This window comes from Sinohyriopsis cumingii, chromosome 11 (genome assembly GCF_028554795.1).
Source record: "Sinohyriopsis cumingii isolate HCF-2022 chromosome 11, ASM2855479v2, whole genome shotgun sequence".
In the NCBI taxonomy this organism is placed as follows: Eukaryota; Metazoa; Mollusca; class Bivalvia; order Unionida; family Unionidae; genus Sinohyriopsis; species Sinohyriopsis cumingii.
In genome coordinates, this window is record NC_142971.1 from 36,583,654 (window position 1) to 36,597,412 (window position 13,759).

General features: G+C 35.4%; 1 protein-coding gene across 3 annotated transcripts; it reads left to right on the forward strand.

Annotated features, from left to right (window-relative positions):
• The first annotated feature begins 262 nt into the window (after window positions 1-262).
• LOC149787918 (uncharacterized) lies at window positions 263-11,619 on the forward strand. 3 transcript variants are annotated; one of them, XM_089974168.1, is made up of 5 exons: window positions 263-305; window positions 466-702; window positions 5,822-6,052; window positions 7,127-7,580; window positions 11,248-11,619. In XM_089974168.1, the coding sequence occupies exons 2-5, from the start codon at window positions 510-512 to the stop codon at window positions 11,255-11,257; spliced, it is 888 nt and encodes a 295-aa protein (XP_089830294.1). In that variant the 5' UTR covers window positions 263-305; window positions 466-509; the 3' UTR covers window positions 11,258-11,619. The 3 variants fall into 3 exon arrangements, with proteins under 3 accessions (XP_089830294.1, XP_089830292.1, XP_089830293.1); XM_089974167.1 differs by having other exon boundaries at window positions 278-363; XM_089974166.1 differs by having other exon boundaries at window positions 268-702.
• The last annotated feature ends 2,140 nt before the right edge of the window (window positions 11,620-13,759 follow it).

Here is a 13,759-nt window from a genome sequence, read left to right on the forward strand (position 1 = left end):
ATAACATTAACTTTGACGTGTGACTTTTAAACTTCTTTCTAGCTACATCGGTGAAATTTAAATATATATAATTTTAAAATTACCATATTGGTTAAAAATGGCACTCCCTCTCTCTACACAAGCGGAATACAAATAGCTTATTCCGGTCGTGGAATCTATGATGTCATTAGTGCCAACCTAGATCCGGAACATATCTGCCTTATTAGTTTGTCATCGTGCCAACCTACATCCGGAACATATCTGCCATATATTCTACATCCAACCAACTCTTGGCAACATTTAAAGCAAGCTTGCGACAGGAACGAGTTTGTTTTTATTTCTTACTTGAATCTCGAGTAAAGATTTAAAGCTGTAGACTTTGAAGTTAGTTCTAGAATTTAGTTCACAATAAAACAATTAAAACTTTATTTTTAATTATTGTTTTCGCAATGGCAGCTTGGTGTACAGTTTGTGTGATTCTTGTAGGTGTATTGGCAAAATCCCATTCCCAGACTGCTCCGAAGTGCGAAATGTTCGGAATTTTTGAAATCATCCCAAAAGATGACTGTACTGGATGGTATTCATGTGTATGGGGCCAACCCGTGGAGATGCCAAACTGCCCCCAAGGGTCCGTTTTCAGCAGATCTGCACATGTCTGTGTTCCCATCAACAGTATAGATGACGACTGCTCTTTACACATGCGCGTTATAACGACCAGACAAAGTGAGTATTATTTTTCTCAAAAACAAAATTTGTTGGTAGATATAACAATGTTTAGTATGTTTAGAAATTAAATGACAGACTGTTTTCCGAGTAATTAAAGGTTGGTACGGATTTTCATATCTCTCGGCTGAAAGCATATCTAGCAGTAAGATACGCTTGTTAAAAGAGAAAAATTCCATTTAATATTTTGTCATTAATTTGGGCAACTCAAGTTGTACAGTAAAACATCTTTGATTTGGAATTTGAGTGAGCTTATTTGATGTCTTTTTATTTGAAGGAAACTTTCGCATAAAGAAAACAAATATATTAATCATTATTCGATCGATTGTGTCAGTCTTGATGTGTGAGCTGATAACTCTGAACAATATCAATACAAATCCACTTGCCGACGCCCGGGACAAGCTCAAAATCGGCTCGGGCGAGCTCAGGTTTGCTGTCTACACGCCTAAGGGTGAGTCCATAAAGGAAGAGAGGAAGAGTGCGGGGAAGGGAGGGTGGCAGGGCGTGTTCGATTGGACATGCTTTTTTTGTTATGTAATTTATACTCCGCTGTTTGGTCACAGTATTTATATATATATATATATATATATATATATATATATATATATATATATATATATATATATATATATATATATATATATATATATTAGCACCTTTATTTAACCTTTTTATGTACTGAATTCTTCTGTTTCGTAAAAGCCTCAAGTTTCTTTGATCTATTGGTCATTTATTTTACTCTGTACACTGTCAAAAGTGTGTGTGTGTGTGTGTGTGTGTGATTTGGATTTTTGACTTAACTTTAACAGTTGTTCATTCATATTGCTATGATGTCTGCAGTGTGGCAATTTATAGTGATGTCTAGCACTGGGGCATCATGCCGAAGACATGTAGCATCATGTCCCACCCAGTCACATTATCCTGACACCAGACCAACCAGTCCTAAAACTAATCTCTTAATGCTGAGTGCCAATTGAGGCAGCCTCTAGTACCATTTTTTAAGCCTTTGAAATGTCTCGGCTGGGGTTCGAACCCTCAACCTCCCGCATCCGAAGCGGACGAACTAACCACTGAAGCCACCGGAGCAATTTCAAAGTCTGTAATTTCCATCGTTAGAAGTACAAGTCATATAGGTCATGTCGGCGTATTTTACAGTCTAATTCAGGTATATATATATATATATATATATATATATATATATATATATATATATATATATATATATATATATATATATATATATATATATATATATATATATATATAAGTGTTTTAAAAATGTATTAAGTAAAATGATGCAGTGGGACAAAATCAGTTTGGACATTTTTAGAAGTGTATTCCAGTATAACCGGGATTGAATGTCGCGCTGTAATGTCACAATGAAAGCGCAGCACACTGGAAAAAATAAGTGTAGTATGTACTGGTAATGGTAAGACCCGACGTCCTTTTTTGCCGACTCTCTACTCAGCCGCCATTGTAAAAGTTTATTGCAATTGATAATTTTCACGTTGACATTTTGTGATGACCACTAAGGCTCAGATCACTCAATGAGCAGGAAAGAACACACTTTGATGCAACTATGAGTATCAAATTTTAGAACAACAATTAATATTTTATTTAAGGTCAATCAAGGCACCTACGTGAGCACCTTGACGTACACTTGGTCGACGTGAAGGACAATTTCGCATTTTCTCGCGCAAATATGATATGAATATTTATAATTTGAAGCAAGTTTTGACAAATAGTGGGTGTGTCTGTGTGTGTTTGTCCGTGTGTGTGTGTGTGTGTGTGTGTTTCATCTACAGTACTGTAACCTCTTCCAAATGCCGATTATTCTTCGCCTAGTACATGATTATGTTATTCATATCGTGTGAGCATTATATTTAGAATAGTAGTCAGAATGTTATTCCTTGAATGGCAACAGACTTGTTCATCTGTACGTATTAAGGACATGTTGGTTACCTTTTCTAAGAAGTGGAAAAAATGTTGCTATACACTGGTCATTTGGAAAGTACGAGTCATTATTGATCATTGCATGAAAGAAATAATAGTACTACCAGTCGAGTAAATACCGTCCCCTACAATGTGGTGTGGGTACATTCAAGAAATGGTCCAAAAATCCCAAGCATTTACTGCATACAATGTAGTTAACAGAGTCTTTAAAAATTTCATAACTTACGCCATCTCATCGGAATGCTTTCCCTGATTTCATGTTATCACTTGCTTTCCTTACCTCTTTTCAGCAATACTTGTTCAAAAAGTATTGTGTATCCCATGCGTCAGGGCTTGGGGGGGGGTATTAAATACACCCTACAACTGCTCATTGTTTATCAAATGAGTCAGGACTGGGTAATATAAATTACACCCTGTAACTGTGAATCAAATTAGTCTGGACAAAGAGTATTAAATACATCCTGGAACTGCTTACTGCGTGTCAAATGAGTCGGGGCGGGGTCGGATATTAAATACACCCTGAAAATGCTCGTTGTTTTTCAAATACTCAAACTATCTAAACTTAGGAAAAAGATCTGTTGTTTGCCATGACATGATTTTGATCCAAGTAACTTCCAAATTGAAATAGAATCTTTAATTTTAAGATCAGAACCTAGCTTAGTTTGTGATGTATTTTCGCACTGTCCTCTCTTTTCTGCAATCAACTTCTTGTCACTTTTTGACAGTCCAGAGCTTCCATTAACTATTCTAAGTCCAGTGAATTTCCGAAATTCTTACAAAGTATATCACCTTGATCGGGTTCCATTGTAACGATGTTACTTGGAGGAGCACTGTCAGCAATACGAAAAATATTCTTAAGCAACGGAAAAATTGTATTTAAAGGTATGTCATCATTTCCTGTAACACATAGGCATTGAAATAAAGGCATTAGCCTCAACTTGCTAGCCACCTGGATTTCTTTTTATTTAAATTTTACAAATTCATTACAGGAAACTCAAACATACTTATTGTTTCGCAAACAAATAAATGTACATACGAAAGTAGTCTCAAATCATTCTCAAAAGTTGGTTTACCAAAGTTTGTTTTGATGCGTGTTGCCGATTTCAAGGTGATTAGCTGATAATTATTAGATAAATGGATAGACAATAATTGTTCTCAATTCAATCAATAGTGATGATAAATAAATCCTTACAAAAAGTCTAGCATACATTATTATTGAAGAGTCTGTATCATCAATTAAACTTTTAGCGGAAAAGTAGATAATGAAAAATGTTATGATATATGATTATATTCATATTTACAATTTTTTGTTTGGGTTTGGGGGAGTGGTAGGATTTATGTTTACTTTTAGTTCACTGCTTTTTACATAAATATTCTCATTGATGTATCCATCTACGAGAGGAATTTTTAAAAGTCTTGAATATTAGTGCACGGTACAACAAAGTTCTTTTTTAGTGCACAGGACATCAGTGCTTCCCCTCAAAGTACTCTCAGTAAACCTTGACACAGTCTGAGTATTCACTTGTGAAATTCCATCTTGTATTCACGTTTTGGTATGTTGTTCATATACGGGAAAGATGCACTTCGAACCCCTCAGCAAATCTTTGATGTCGGAATTCTGCCAAAAATAGCTTGGATCTAGATCAAAACTGTACTGAGGGTGTGGCAAAGTTTAAACGCTGTGCTTCTTCAGGAAGTCTGTCAAAACAGCGGATTTATCGTATATCTCGGGAACCAGTGCACAGACGGGTGGTTAGGTTGTGTTCTCACAATGTTTGCTAAAATTCGGAAGGATACAAATGTCCAATGAGACCAATGGCGTCAAGTACAGGCATCTGGACGTCTGTAATTTTTGCATCGAAAAATCTCTTTACAGTCTACTACGTCGAGCTATTTTGTGGCCTCTGCTCGTTTTCATCTATCGACACTTTTCTTTTTTTTTCTCTTTAATCGGGTAATAAAAAATAAAACCATGCTTAATCACCTGTGACAATTTTATTCAAATGACCTTGGTCACTCTCTTCATAATTGGCGAGTAGTTTTTGTTGAATTCTACCAGACTCTGTTTCTGATCATCCGTCAACTAATGCGGAACACATCTTACACACATCTTTCCGAGCTGCAAATTATTCTTCCAGAACGTGGGTAATCTTCCATGGACTTGATAACGTCTTTAAACTGATGAAACCACCTGAAAATGTGTTGGATATGTCAGAGAATTAGATAAGAAAACTTAATCTAAGGTGGCCCTGATATCAGTCATAGAGTACCCTATGAGTGCTCGGATTTTACACTATGTTCTATCAGAAAAGCAGAATTGTTCTTCTTCTACGACATTTTTAGGACAGTGTCATTTACTTATGTTACGTAATATATTCACATTACAATCATCCCTTAATCTTTGATTTAAAAACAAAATAAAAACAATATAAATTTAGGGAAGTCAATTGATTCCCGATATTAACATACCTGGATAAAACCATGTATCTCATTACAGTTAGGAGTATCCAATGGTTGTCTTAACACAAAGAAGCAAATTTTGAGGATGATCTTGCATGAGTTATACAGACATTGTAAATTCGCTGTAGAGACATTGTAAATTCGTTGTAGAGACATTGTAAATTCGTTGTAAAGATATTGTAAATTCGTTGTAGAGATATTGTAAATTCGTTGTAGAGACATTGTAAATTCGTTGAACCACACAAACGGATACAACCGCAAAAGTGTTCTCACTGATATCACATTATGCATTCAACTCCAAGCTTATCACAATGCTAATGTTTCAGCAAAATTGAAGGCTATAAACGGCGGACTTTAAATGCCATTGTCATTTTTGCAGGTTGCCTGCATTATAGGTACGTCAACGTAGTTCATTTCGCTTCGTTTTTCATGGTGTTGAGTTTCTTGTCCATGTCAAGGAGGAAATTTCCATATCGACCAAAGTAACTGATAAGGTTTCTAAAATATAGCTCACGCCATCAGCTGTTTCAATAACAAGACACTGGAAGCTTATTTATTTAAAACATGCGTAAGGGCGATTCTCCCACCCCCATCCCCCACCCCAACACGCAAATTTAAATATTTACAACGGAGAAACATTTTCAACAGTTAGTTATTATTATTATTATTATTATTATTATTATTATTATTATTATTATCATTGCAGGTCCACTCACTATTGAAGAGCAATGTAGTCAAGATAAATCGGCGATAATTCCCCATCCTACGGAGTGCCAGTTGTACTATAATTGTAGCATGAAATACACGTACATCCCGAGGTATTTTGAGCAGCATCTCGTTGAATGTCCCTACCCAAAGCTATTCTCCACGGACTCCTTGAAATGCGAGGACTTTGATAACGTTAACTGTGGGAGTCGGAGAGAAACGAAATCTGGATGTAAGTGTTATCTATCTATCTATCTATCTATCTATCTATCTATCTATCTATCTATCTATCTATCTATCTATCTATCTATCTATCTATCTATCTATCTATCTGAGATTTGTATTCTGCTTGTTTTGATGTGTATTTGTAACTTTACTTATCTATTTATTTATTTATTTATTTATTTATTTATTTATTTATTTATTTATTTATTGCTGTTTCAAAAGGCAGTTATTCTGTACTGTATTCTTTACAAATGTAATTATTTCAGCTTTAGGAAAAAGGTTGAAGGCTCGTTCCCTGAACTTTTCTGTTGAGTAATAATCATAAGACAATGTGGTTTTCTACATTAGAAGTATGTTTTGTTGATTCATTGCCATTCCATATTTTGTGGAAATATATGCTTATTAGAACCAAAAGCAAAATAACCGCTGTTTCTGAAGAGAGCGATCCTTGTGTTTGGATGCTGGCGGCAGTGGTTTAAAATTTTAACACTTTTCTTCCTATAAATCTTACTATATCCACTATTACTACTACCACCATCACGACACCATCTTCGCGTCAGTGGTTTAAAATTAAAAATTTCTATTTTTCTCATCAATGTTCACTTTCTAAATATAATGCTTCAAAAAGACTGCCCGGTTGAATAATTCTGTGCTGATGTCCAAGTTAAGGTCAATTCCTTAAAATGATAAAAAGGTATAAGGACATATATGTATTTATTATTTTTCAAATGTAATGTTTCTTGTGCTGTATTTTGCAATAGTTTTATGAAGGAAAATTTGAACAGTGTGAATGTATATTTCTTGAGTAGTGGATGAAATTTAATTTTTTCAAAAAGGTTCATTTGCTTTGCTAAAATCCTGCGATATAGAGATGTGTGTGTGTGTGTGTGTGTGTGTGTGTGTGTGTGTGTGTGTGTGTGTGTGAAATGTGGTAATGATTATAATAATGAATAACAGTGACATCGATAATGAGAAGAAAAGGAAGATGATAATAACGACGTTTTATTATTATTATTATTATTATTATTATCATTATTATTATTATTATTATTATTATTATTATTATTATTATTATTTGAAGGCGGCTACCGTTATTTACAGTGTCCAGTTGCACACTGTATCCCATGTTCTATACGTTTCCCAAGTTGCGAGATGAGACCAGATGGAATCAATCCTCATCCAGAGAAAAAATGGAGCCCATACTACATCGTCTGCAAAAAGGAGCGCTTCGTATCAGAAGAAAGATGTCCCGCTGATGAGGAAGGTCGCACCCAATTGTTCTCTCCGGAAACTAATAAATGCACACGTCTGGATTTCATTTCCCGGGAACACGGCGGTCTGATGAATAACTGTACCGGGAAAGAGGACGGCGCAAATGCAGACGAGTTCGGTAGATGTGACCGCTACGCGGAATGCCGGAACGGAAAATTTGTAAACATTGTCAAGTGCCCCTCAAGGCTATTATTTGACACAACTGAAAGAAAATGCGTATTTGGGAAAGACGCATGTGAACCTTGCGGGCGCAAACAAGGGTGGTAAGTTACTTCACTTCTCTCTCTCTCTCTGTCTCAATCTCTCTGTCTCTGTCTCTCAAACACACATACACACACACACACACACACACACACACACACACACACACACACTCAAGAAAAATCGCCCTAATTAGTTTTTTTTTAAAGGCAGTACAATTAGTAACCATTAAATGACGACGTTTCACATTTGAACGGGTACAATTAATTGCGCTGTAACGACATAGATAAATGATGTGTTTTATAGTATGAATACTGTGCGTGTGTGCGTGTGTGTGTGTGTGATCTAGATTTTTAACGTTGCTTTAACAATTTTACAGTCATATCGCTACGATGTCTGCAGTGTGGCAGTTTAAAGTGATGTCTAGCACTGGGGCATTATGCCGCAGACATGTAGCATGATGTCCCACCCAGTCACATTATTCTGACACCAGACCGACCAGTCCTAACACTAAACTCTTAATGCTGAGCACCTAGCGAGGCAGCTGTTAGTACCATTTTAGAAGTCTTTGGTATGACTCGGTCCTGGTTCGAACTCACGACCTCTCCATCCGGGGCGGACGCTCTAACCACCAGGCCACCTGAGCAGTCAGTATAAATAGTGCTAATGGACCAATCATTTTACTTTTTGGAGGAGCCCAAAATATCTGTGAAGAAAAAAAATTAACTTAAAATATATTCTTCCTCTGATTTGTAGAATGAAAAAAGTGAGTATAATTATCCTGAGGTAAAAAATATAACCTATTTCGAAAAAACCCTAATCAACTTTCCCCCAACTGCAACGGAGCCGAAAATTAAATTGTTGGTTCCTATTATGGGTACCCTTAGTTACATCGTATGCGTTGTATAAAATGTACAAAAGCAATATTCCAGTGTGTCATCCTGTTGGGGTGGGGGATTGGTGTGTCATTTGTTGTTTTTTTTGGGGGGGGTGTTTTTTGGTTTTTTTGTAGGGGAGGGGTTGCTTTTGTTTTGTGTTTTGTGTGGGTTTTTGTTCATGGTTGATGCATATCAGTAATAAGGCATAGCTGTGCGCTCTCAAACCTAAAGCAATCCCCATGATTCAAATATCAAAATAAAGAACAGTTTGTATATAGCAACAAGAATTACCAGTGATAAAACTCCAGGTAATACATTTTCTTTTAAGTTCGAACCGTGTGCAAAAGTGCAAAACTCCAGATAAGCACCAGATTAGATTAACACGACACGCAGATTGATCAAGTTCGATGTCAGAGAGACAATTTGTTGTGTAAGATTGTTAACAAATATTGTATTTCCGAATTTTGTAAGCATGATACATTTAAAAAGAATTCGGAAAAAGTTCTTTAGCTCACTTATTCTTCTCCATTATATAGATGTGAATACGTAGGCAAGAGGCTTGTAAGCAGTCACATAATCAAAGTATAAACACAAGTATGAGAGAGATATTCATGAGAATATGTTTATCTGAAGAACAAGCAAACACCAGGGGTTAATAAATACATCAATAATGGAATTATCGATTACATATAAGGCACAAAATGGCAACAATGATCATACAAAGCATGCTATGTTTAAATGATCTTCGGTTTTATCAAACATTTTTCTTTCTTTCTGAATTAGGACATTATCATTTGTGTAAGATTCTGAAGTCGACAATCAACAGTTTCAAACTGTCTTTTGCTGTTTTTGCAACTACCGTCTGGAATACCTAACCCACATCGATACGTTACTAAAATTGCTTTGCTTGGTTTAAAACTCTTTTTAAAAATTCTTTCTTGACCAGCTAGAATGACAAACAAAAGCCTCCCAGTACAGAATTTTGTCATTATATCCATAGATAATTTATGTGTTTTATTCTACCTATGTCCTTTTGAATTTTGGCATGTTGAAATTTGTATACTTGTGTATATTATATGTTTTATACATACACCAGTTAACTAATGTTTATGTGTAAATTAATCTATTTTAAATGTTTGTGGGTGCGTATGCAAGTAACTGAGTGTGTGAAAAAGAATTTTGTTTTATTAAAACGTACTCGGTTAATGCGTTGATGACCATGAGGCAGTTATTATTATTATTATTATTATTATTATTATTATTATTACGTTTAAGACTCGTGTGAAACGTTTGATAGCTCTACTCTATCTAAACGAATATTCGAATACGATATCAAGGTGTGAACCGACATTTTACTTCTCGGCAGTGGTGCAAAGACGCTTCCGTAGAAAAGGAAATGATGAAGTCGAGTGTTTTCGAGGGTGGTGCTCTTTTCTGCTAAAGGCAGCAGCGTGAGAGATCTGTTACGTAAACATAGGAAGTTTATGGGTCAATGTTAAAGTCTCCAGTAATGATGTAATTCTGGAATGTTTTTAAAAATTTAACAAAAGAAGTAATTTGTTGCTAAATTAAGGAGACAGTTGCTTACCAAATTTGATTGAAATCCAATAAGAAGTAAGGAAATTATTATACGGAAAGTGAAGTGGGTGAGTCGTACAATAAGTTGTCACTCAGCTAAACGATGATATTGTACTATGGGATCTAATTCAAAAACGCTGATAATCAAACTCTGCCAAGGTCTCGTCAATACCACGCTGCATACTAACTTTGTTTGCAATCCAATAATATGCATGGAAGTTATTGTGCAGAAACGAAAGGGGGAAGATCTTAATATTAAGAACCGCAGCTCTTTCAAATGGTGATTTAGAATGTTAACAGTCAAAAGCAGCAAAACTCTTATAATATCAAACTGTCAATAAAAATTTGGCAAAAAATCATTCACAAACACGGGGGTTATTGTGAGGAAATAAACGTGCGTTAATTCGAACTTTAGGATATATAACTCAGCTAAATCATGCTTAGAATACTAACAATCAAACTAAACCAAAACCTCAACAATTTCATGTTGGAAATAATTTGGTTGAAATCCAATCATAAATACAGGGTTTATTTTGAAGAAACAAAAGTGGGTGGGTCTAACAATTAGAGTCTATAACTCCGCAAAGGGATGACATTGAGCAATGTCAATCAAATTTAGCTGCGGTTTTATTAATACCATGCTGTGTACCAGATTTGATTGGATGACAATAATAAGGCAAGGACTTATTGTACAGACATGAAAATTTGTTGCTTAGATAATCGTGAACTATACCGCCGCTAAATGGTGACGTAGTACGCTGACACTCATCTGTGGCTTTATCAGTATCTAGCTGCCACCCAAATTTGTTAAAATCCGTTAATAGCTATTAGCTAAGAGTTCTTCAGCAGACTGACGGAAATGTGGATAGTACGGACAAACGAAAGCCCCAATTTAATATTCCTCGTTTTCGATCAGCGTGAAGACTTCGATTCTAGTGATTGACACGCATGTGCAAACCTGTACTAGATTCGCACTCCAAGAACCTTCATCAAAATAAAGCGTATTAAACATTATGTAAACTAAAAATAACAAAATTGTTAAGTCGGCCCATTTCCCACCACGTGTGTGTGTGTGTGTGTGTGTGTGTGTGTGTGTGTGTGTTATGAAACATCTAATTAGTTCCTCAGCCTTACTCAAATTGTAAATTTGAATAATTCCAATTATAAATTAGGCCTCTTGTTTTCTTTATAACAGTGAAATGGGTTTTTTGTTTCGGCTTAGACTACAAAGTTGACAGATTAACTTGATTTAACAAGTATATTTTAATTACAGTCGGAAGTAGTTCCACTGAGATCCGACGAAGGAAAGAAGTATTCGAAGTTCACAGGACTGAAACAAGAAGTGACCCTGTAATTATGGAATAGGACATTCCTTTATGTATTTATTTCATCATTGTCAAAATCCCGGTGCGCTTGCCATTTCGAAGAAATTGACTTTTACAGAGGGAAGAAAGACTTGTGAAAAGGCTGAATCTGAGAAATCCGATGTTTCCTCTCATTGGTGGAATCGTATTTATCCAAGTGTCCTGTTATGTGTCATCCACGTAATTGTTTTGTCTTTTTAATAGTATTTTCAATGCATGTTTAAAATCTAGATAGGTTTTCCATTTTTGTACAAATAATAAATATTGAAAATATGCATTCAGTAGTGACTATCTTGTTTTATTTAATTAGGTTTCAAATACATGCATACATACATACACGTACGTGCATACATACATACATGCATACATACGTACGTGCGTACGTATATACGCACGCACGCACGTACGAACATACATACATACATACATACATACATACATACATACATACATACATACATACATACATACATACATATGTCTCAGAGACTATAACGATGAGTAAGTAATTTTGTATATTTACCAAGGAAATATAACCAGAACATACATAAAGTTTCAGATGATCATCTCAACAGCATTGCAACATCATTTCATGAAATGAACGAATCAAATATTTCTGCGCGGTTATTTCTACGATACAATTTGCTAGCTTGCATTCGATCCATTGAGAATCATGAATTGATAAAAATCAATAACAATAGGAAATAATTGATAGTAATAAACAGCAAAAGGAGATAAATGATTTGCGGACACAACCAATAAACTTTTACCTCAACATGTCTTCAGCTACAATATCGTCTGCATTTGAAAATACAACATCCAAACTGGATGGAATATTATCAGTCAAGAAATCATAAAAGGACTTTATGCACAATGTTAAGAATTTAAAGCGACACGATGCAGATGATAAGAATACAAATTGTACGTGTCAACCATCTGAACGACTACAACCCACATGTAGAAGACAAATTGTACGTGTCAACCATCTGAACGACTTCAACCCACATTTAGAAGACAAATTGCACGTGTTAAAAGTGTGCGAAAGAGCAAACCAAACCCAGAATACAAATGACACGTGTCAAGCGTCAGGGAGATAGCGATCCACAGATAAAATTCCACAGGTCATTCTTAGCCGATATTCTGCCTGGGCGAGGAATGTAGATAACTCTGTTTTCATACACACACACACACACACACACACACACACAGATATATATATATATATATATATATATATATATATATATATATATATATATATATATTAGTCTGTGTGTGTGCCCGTTAATGAATAAATATTTTCGTGTCTGAGCATAGCTCTCAAACCATTCAAAATGTTTCTATTAAACATCTACCCATGTCTAGCAAATTGCGTAAAATGTCTTTTGATAATTAGAATTTTCCCCATTTAATAGTTTAGGTTACAACAGAAACAAAGTGTTATAAAAGTGGTATATAATGTGTGAGTATTGAACTATGGAGTAATATTTAATGTATTATAAAAATGAAGGGTGATGATTCATAGGGGACATTCAGAGGGAGTCTTTCCGCATGCGAAGGACCGGGTAATTTCAGTGGGAGAATGAAACACTAATTGGGAGGGAGGTTTTATCAGTTCCAAATGAATGGGAAAAGCACGCACGCCTGACATAATTAATTAAATAAGATAAATAAGTATTAAGGGTTCGATCAAATGGTGGTAGTGAGACAAGGGACAAACTTACTACTTCCGTGTTGCTAATTTAGAACAGTAGACTAATTGTAGGTGTGGGAGTTGTGGGTGTGGACTGTGTTATAATTGATCGCCAGTAAACTATTTGCAATCACAAAGATAAAACTATCCCATACTCATTTGACGACATATGTCTGGATAGCCACTGATGGAGGTTTAATAAGTCAAACGATCACTGAGGCACATTAGGATTTAAGATAGCATATTTCAAACTTAAACACATACGTATGAGGATACATGTGCTCTGACCAATCAATTAAGGTGTAGATTTTCTTTAGAAAAAAAGAGCTTACCTGGCTAATTTAATGTTACCTTGTACACAGTATTCAAGACCTGTCATAGATTACCGTTGCCAGATAATCAAGTATACGCAATTGTTTATAACTCTCCATTTTCAAGATGTCTTAGATTTTTGTGATTACTTGTTTGATTATGGGAAGTATGTGCTGGGGATATAGTCCTCAGACCGAATGATTAACCAATTACTAGCAGCAAACGTCACGGGGTGAATTGTTGGTGAAATTTGATGATGCCATGGTTTACTTTTAGTGAATTCGGGTCAGAGCCGCATGAGTGTCCCTGTCTAGTCTTTATTAAAATCTACACGTGTGAATTGATTGTGTGACTACATGTACAGTAGTTGTGACTGGGGACTGGTGCAATGAACAATGGAATAAACGAGAAGGGAA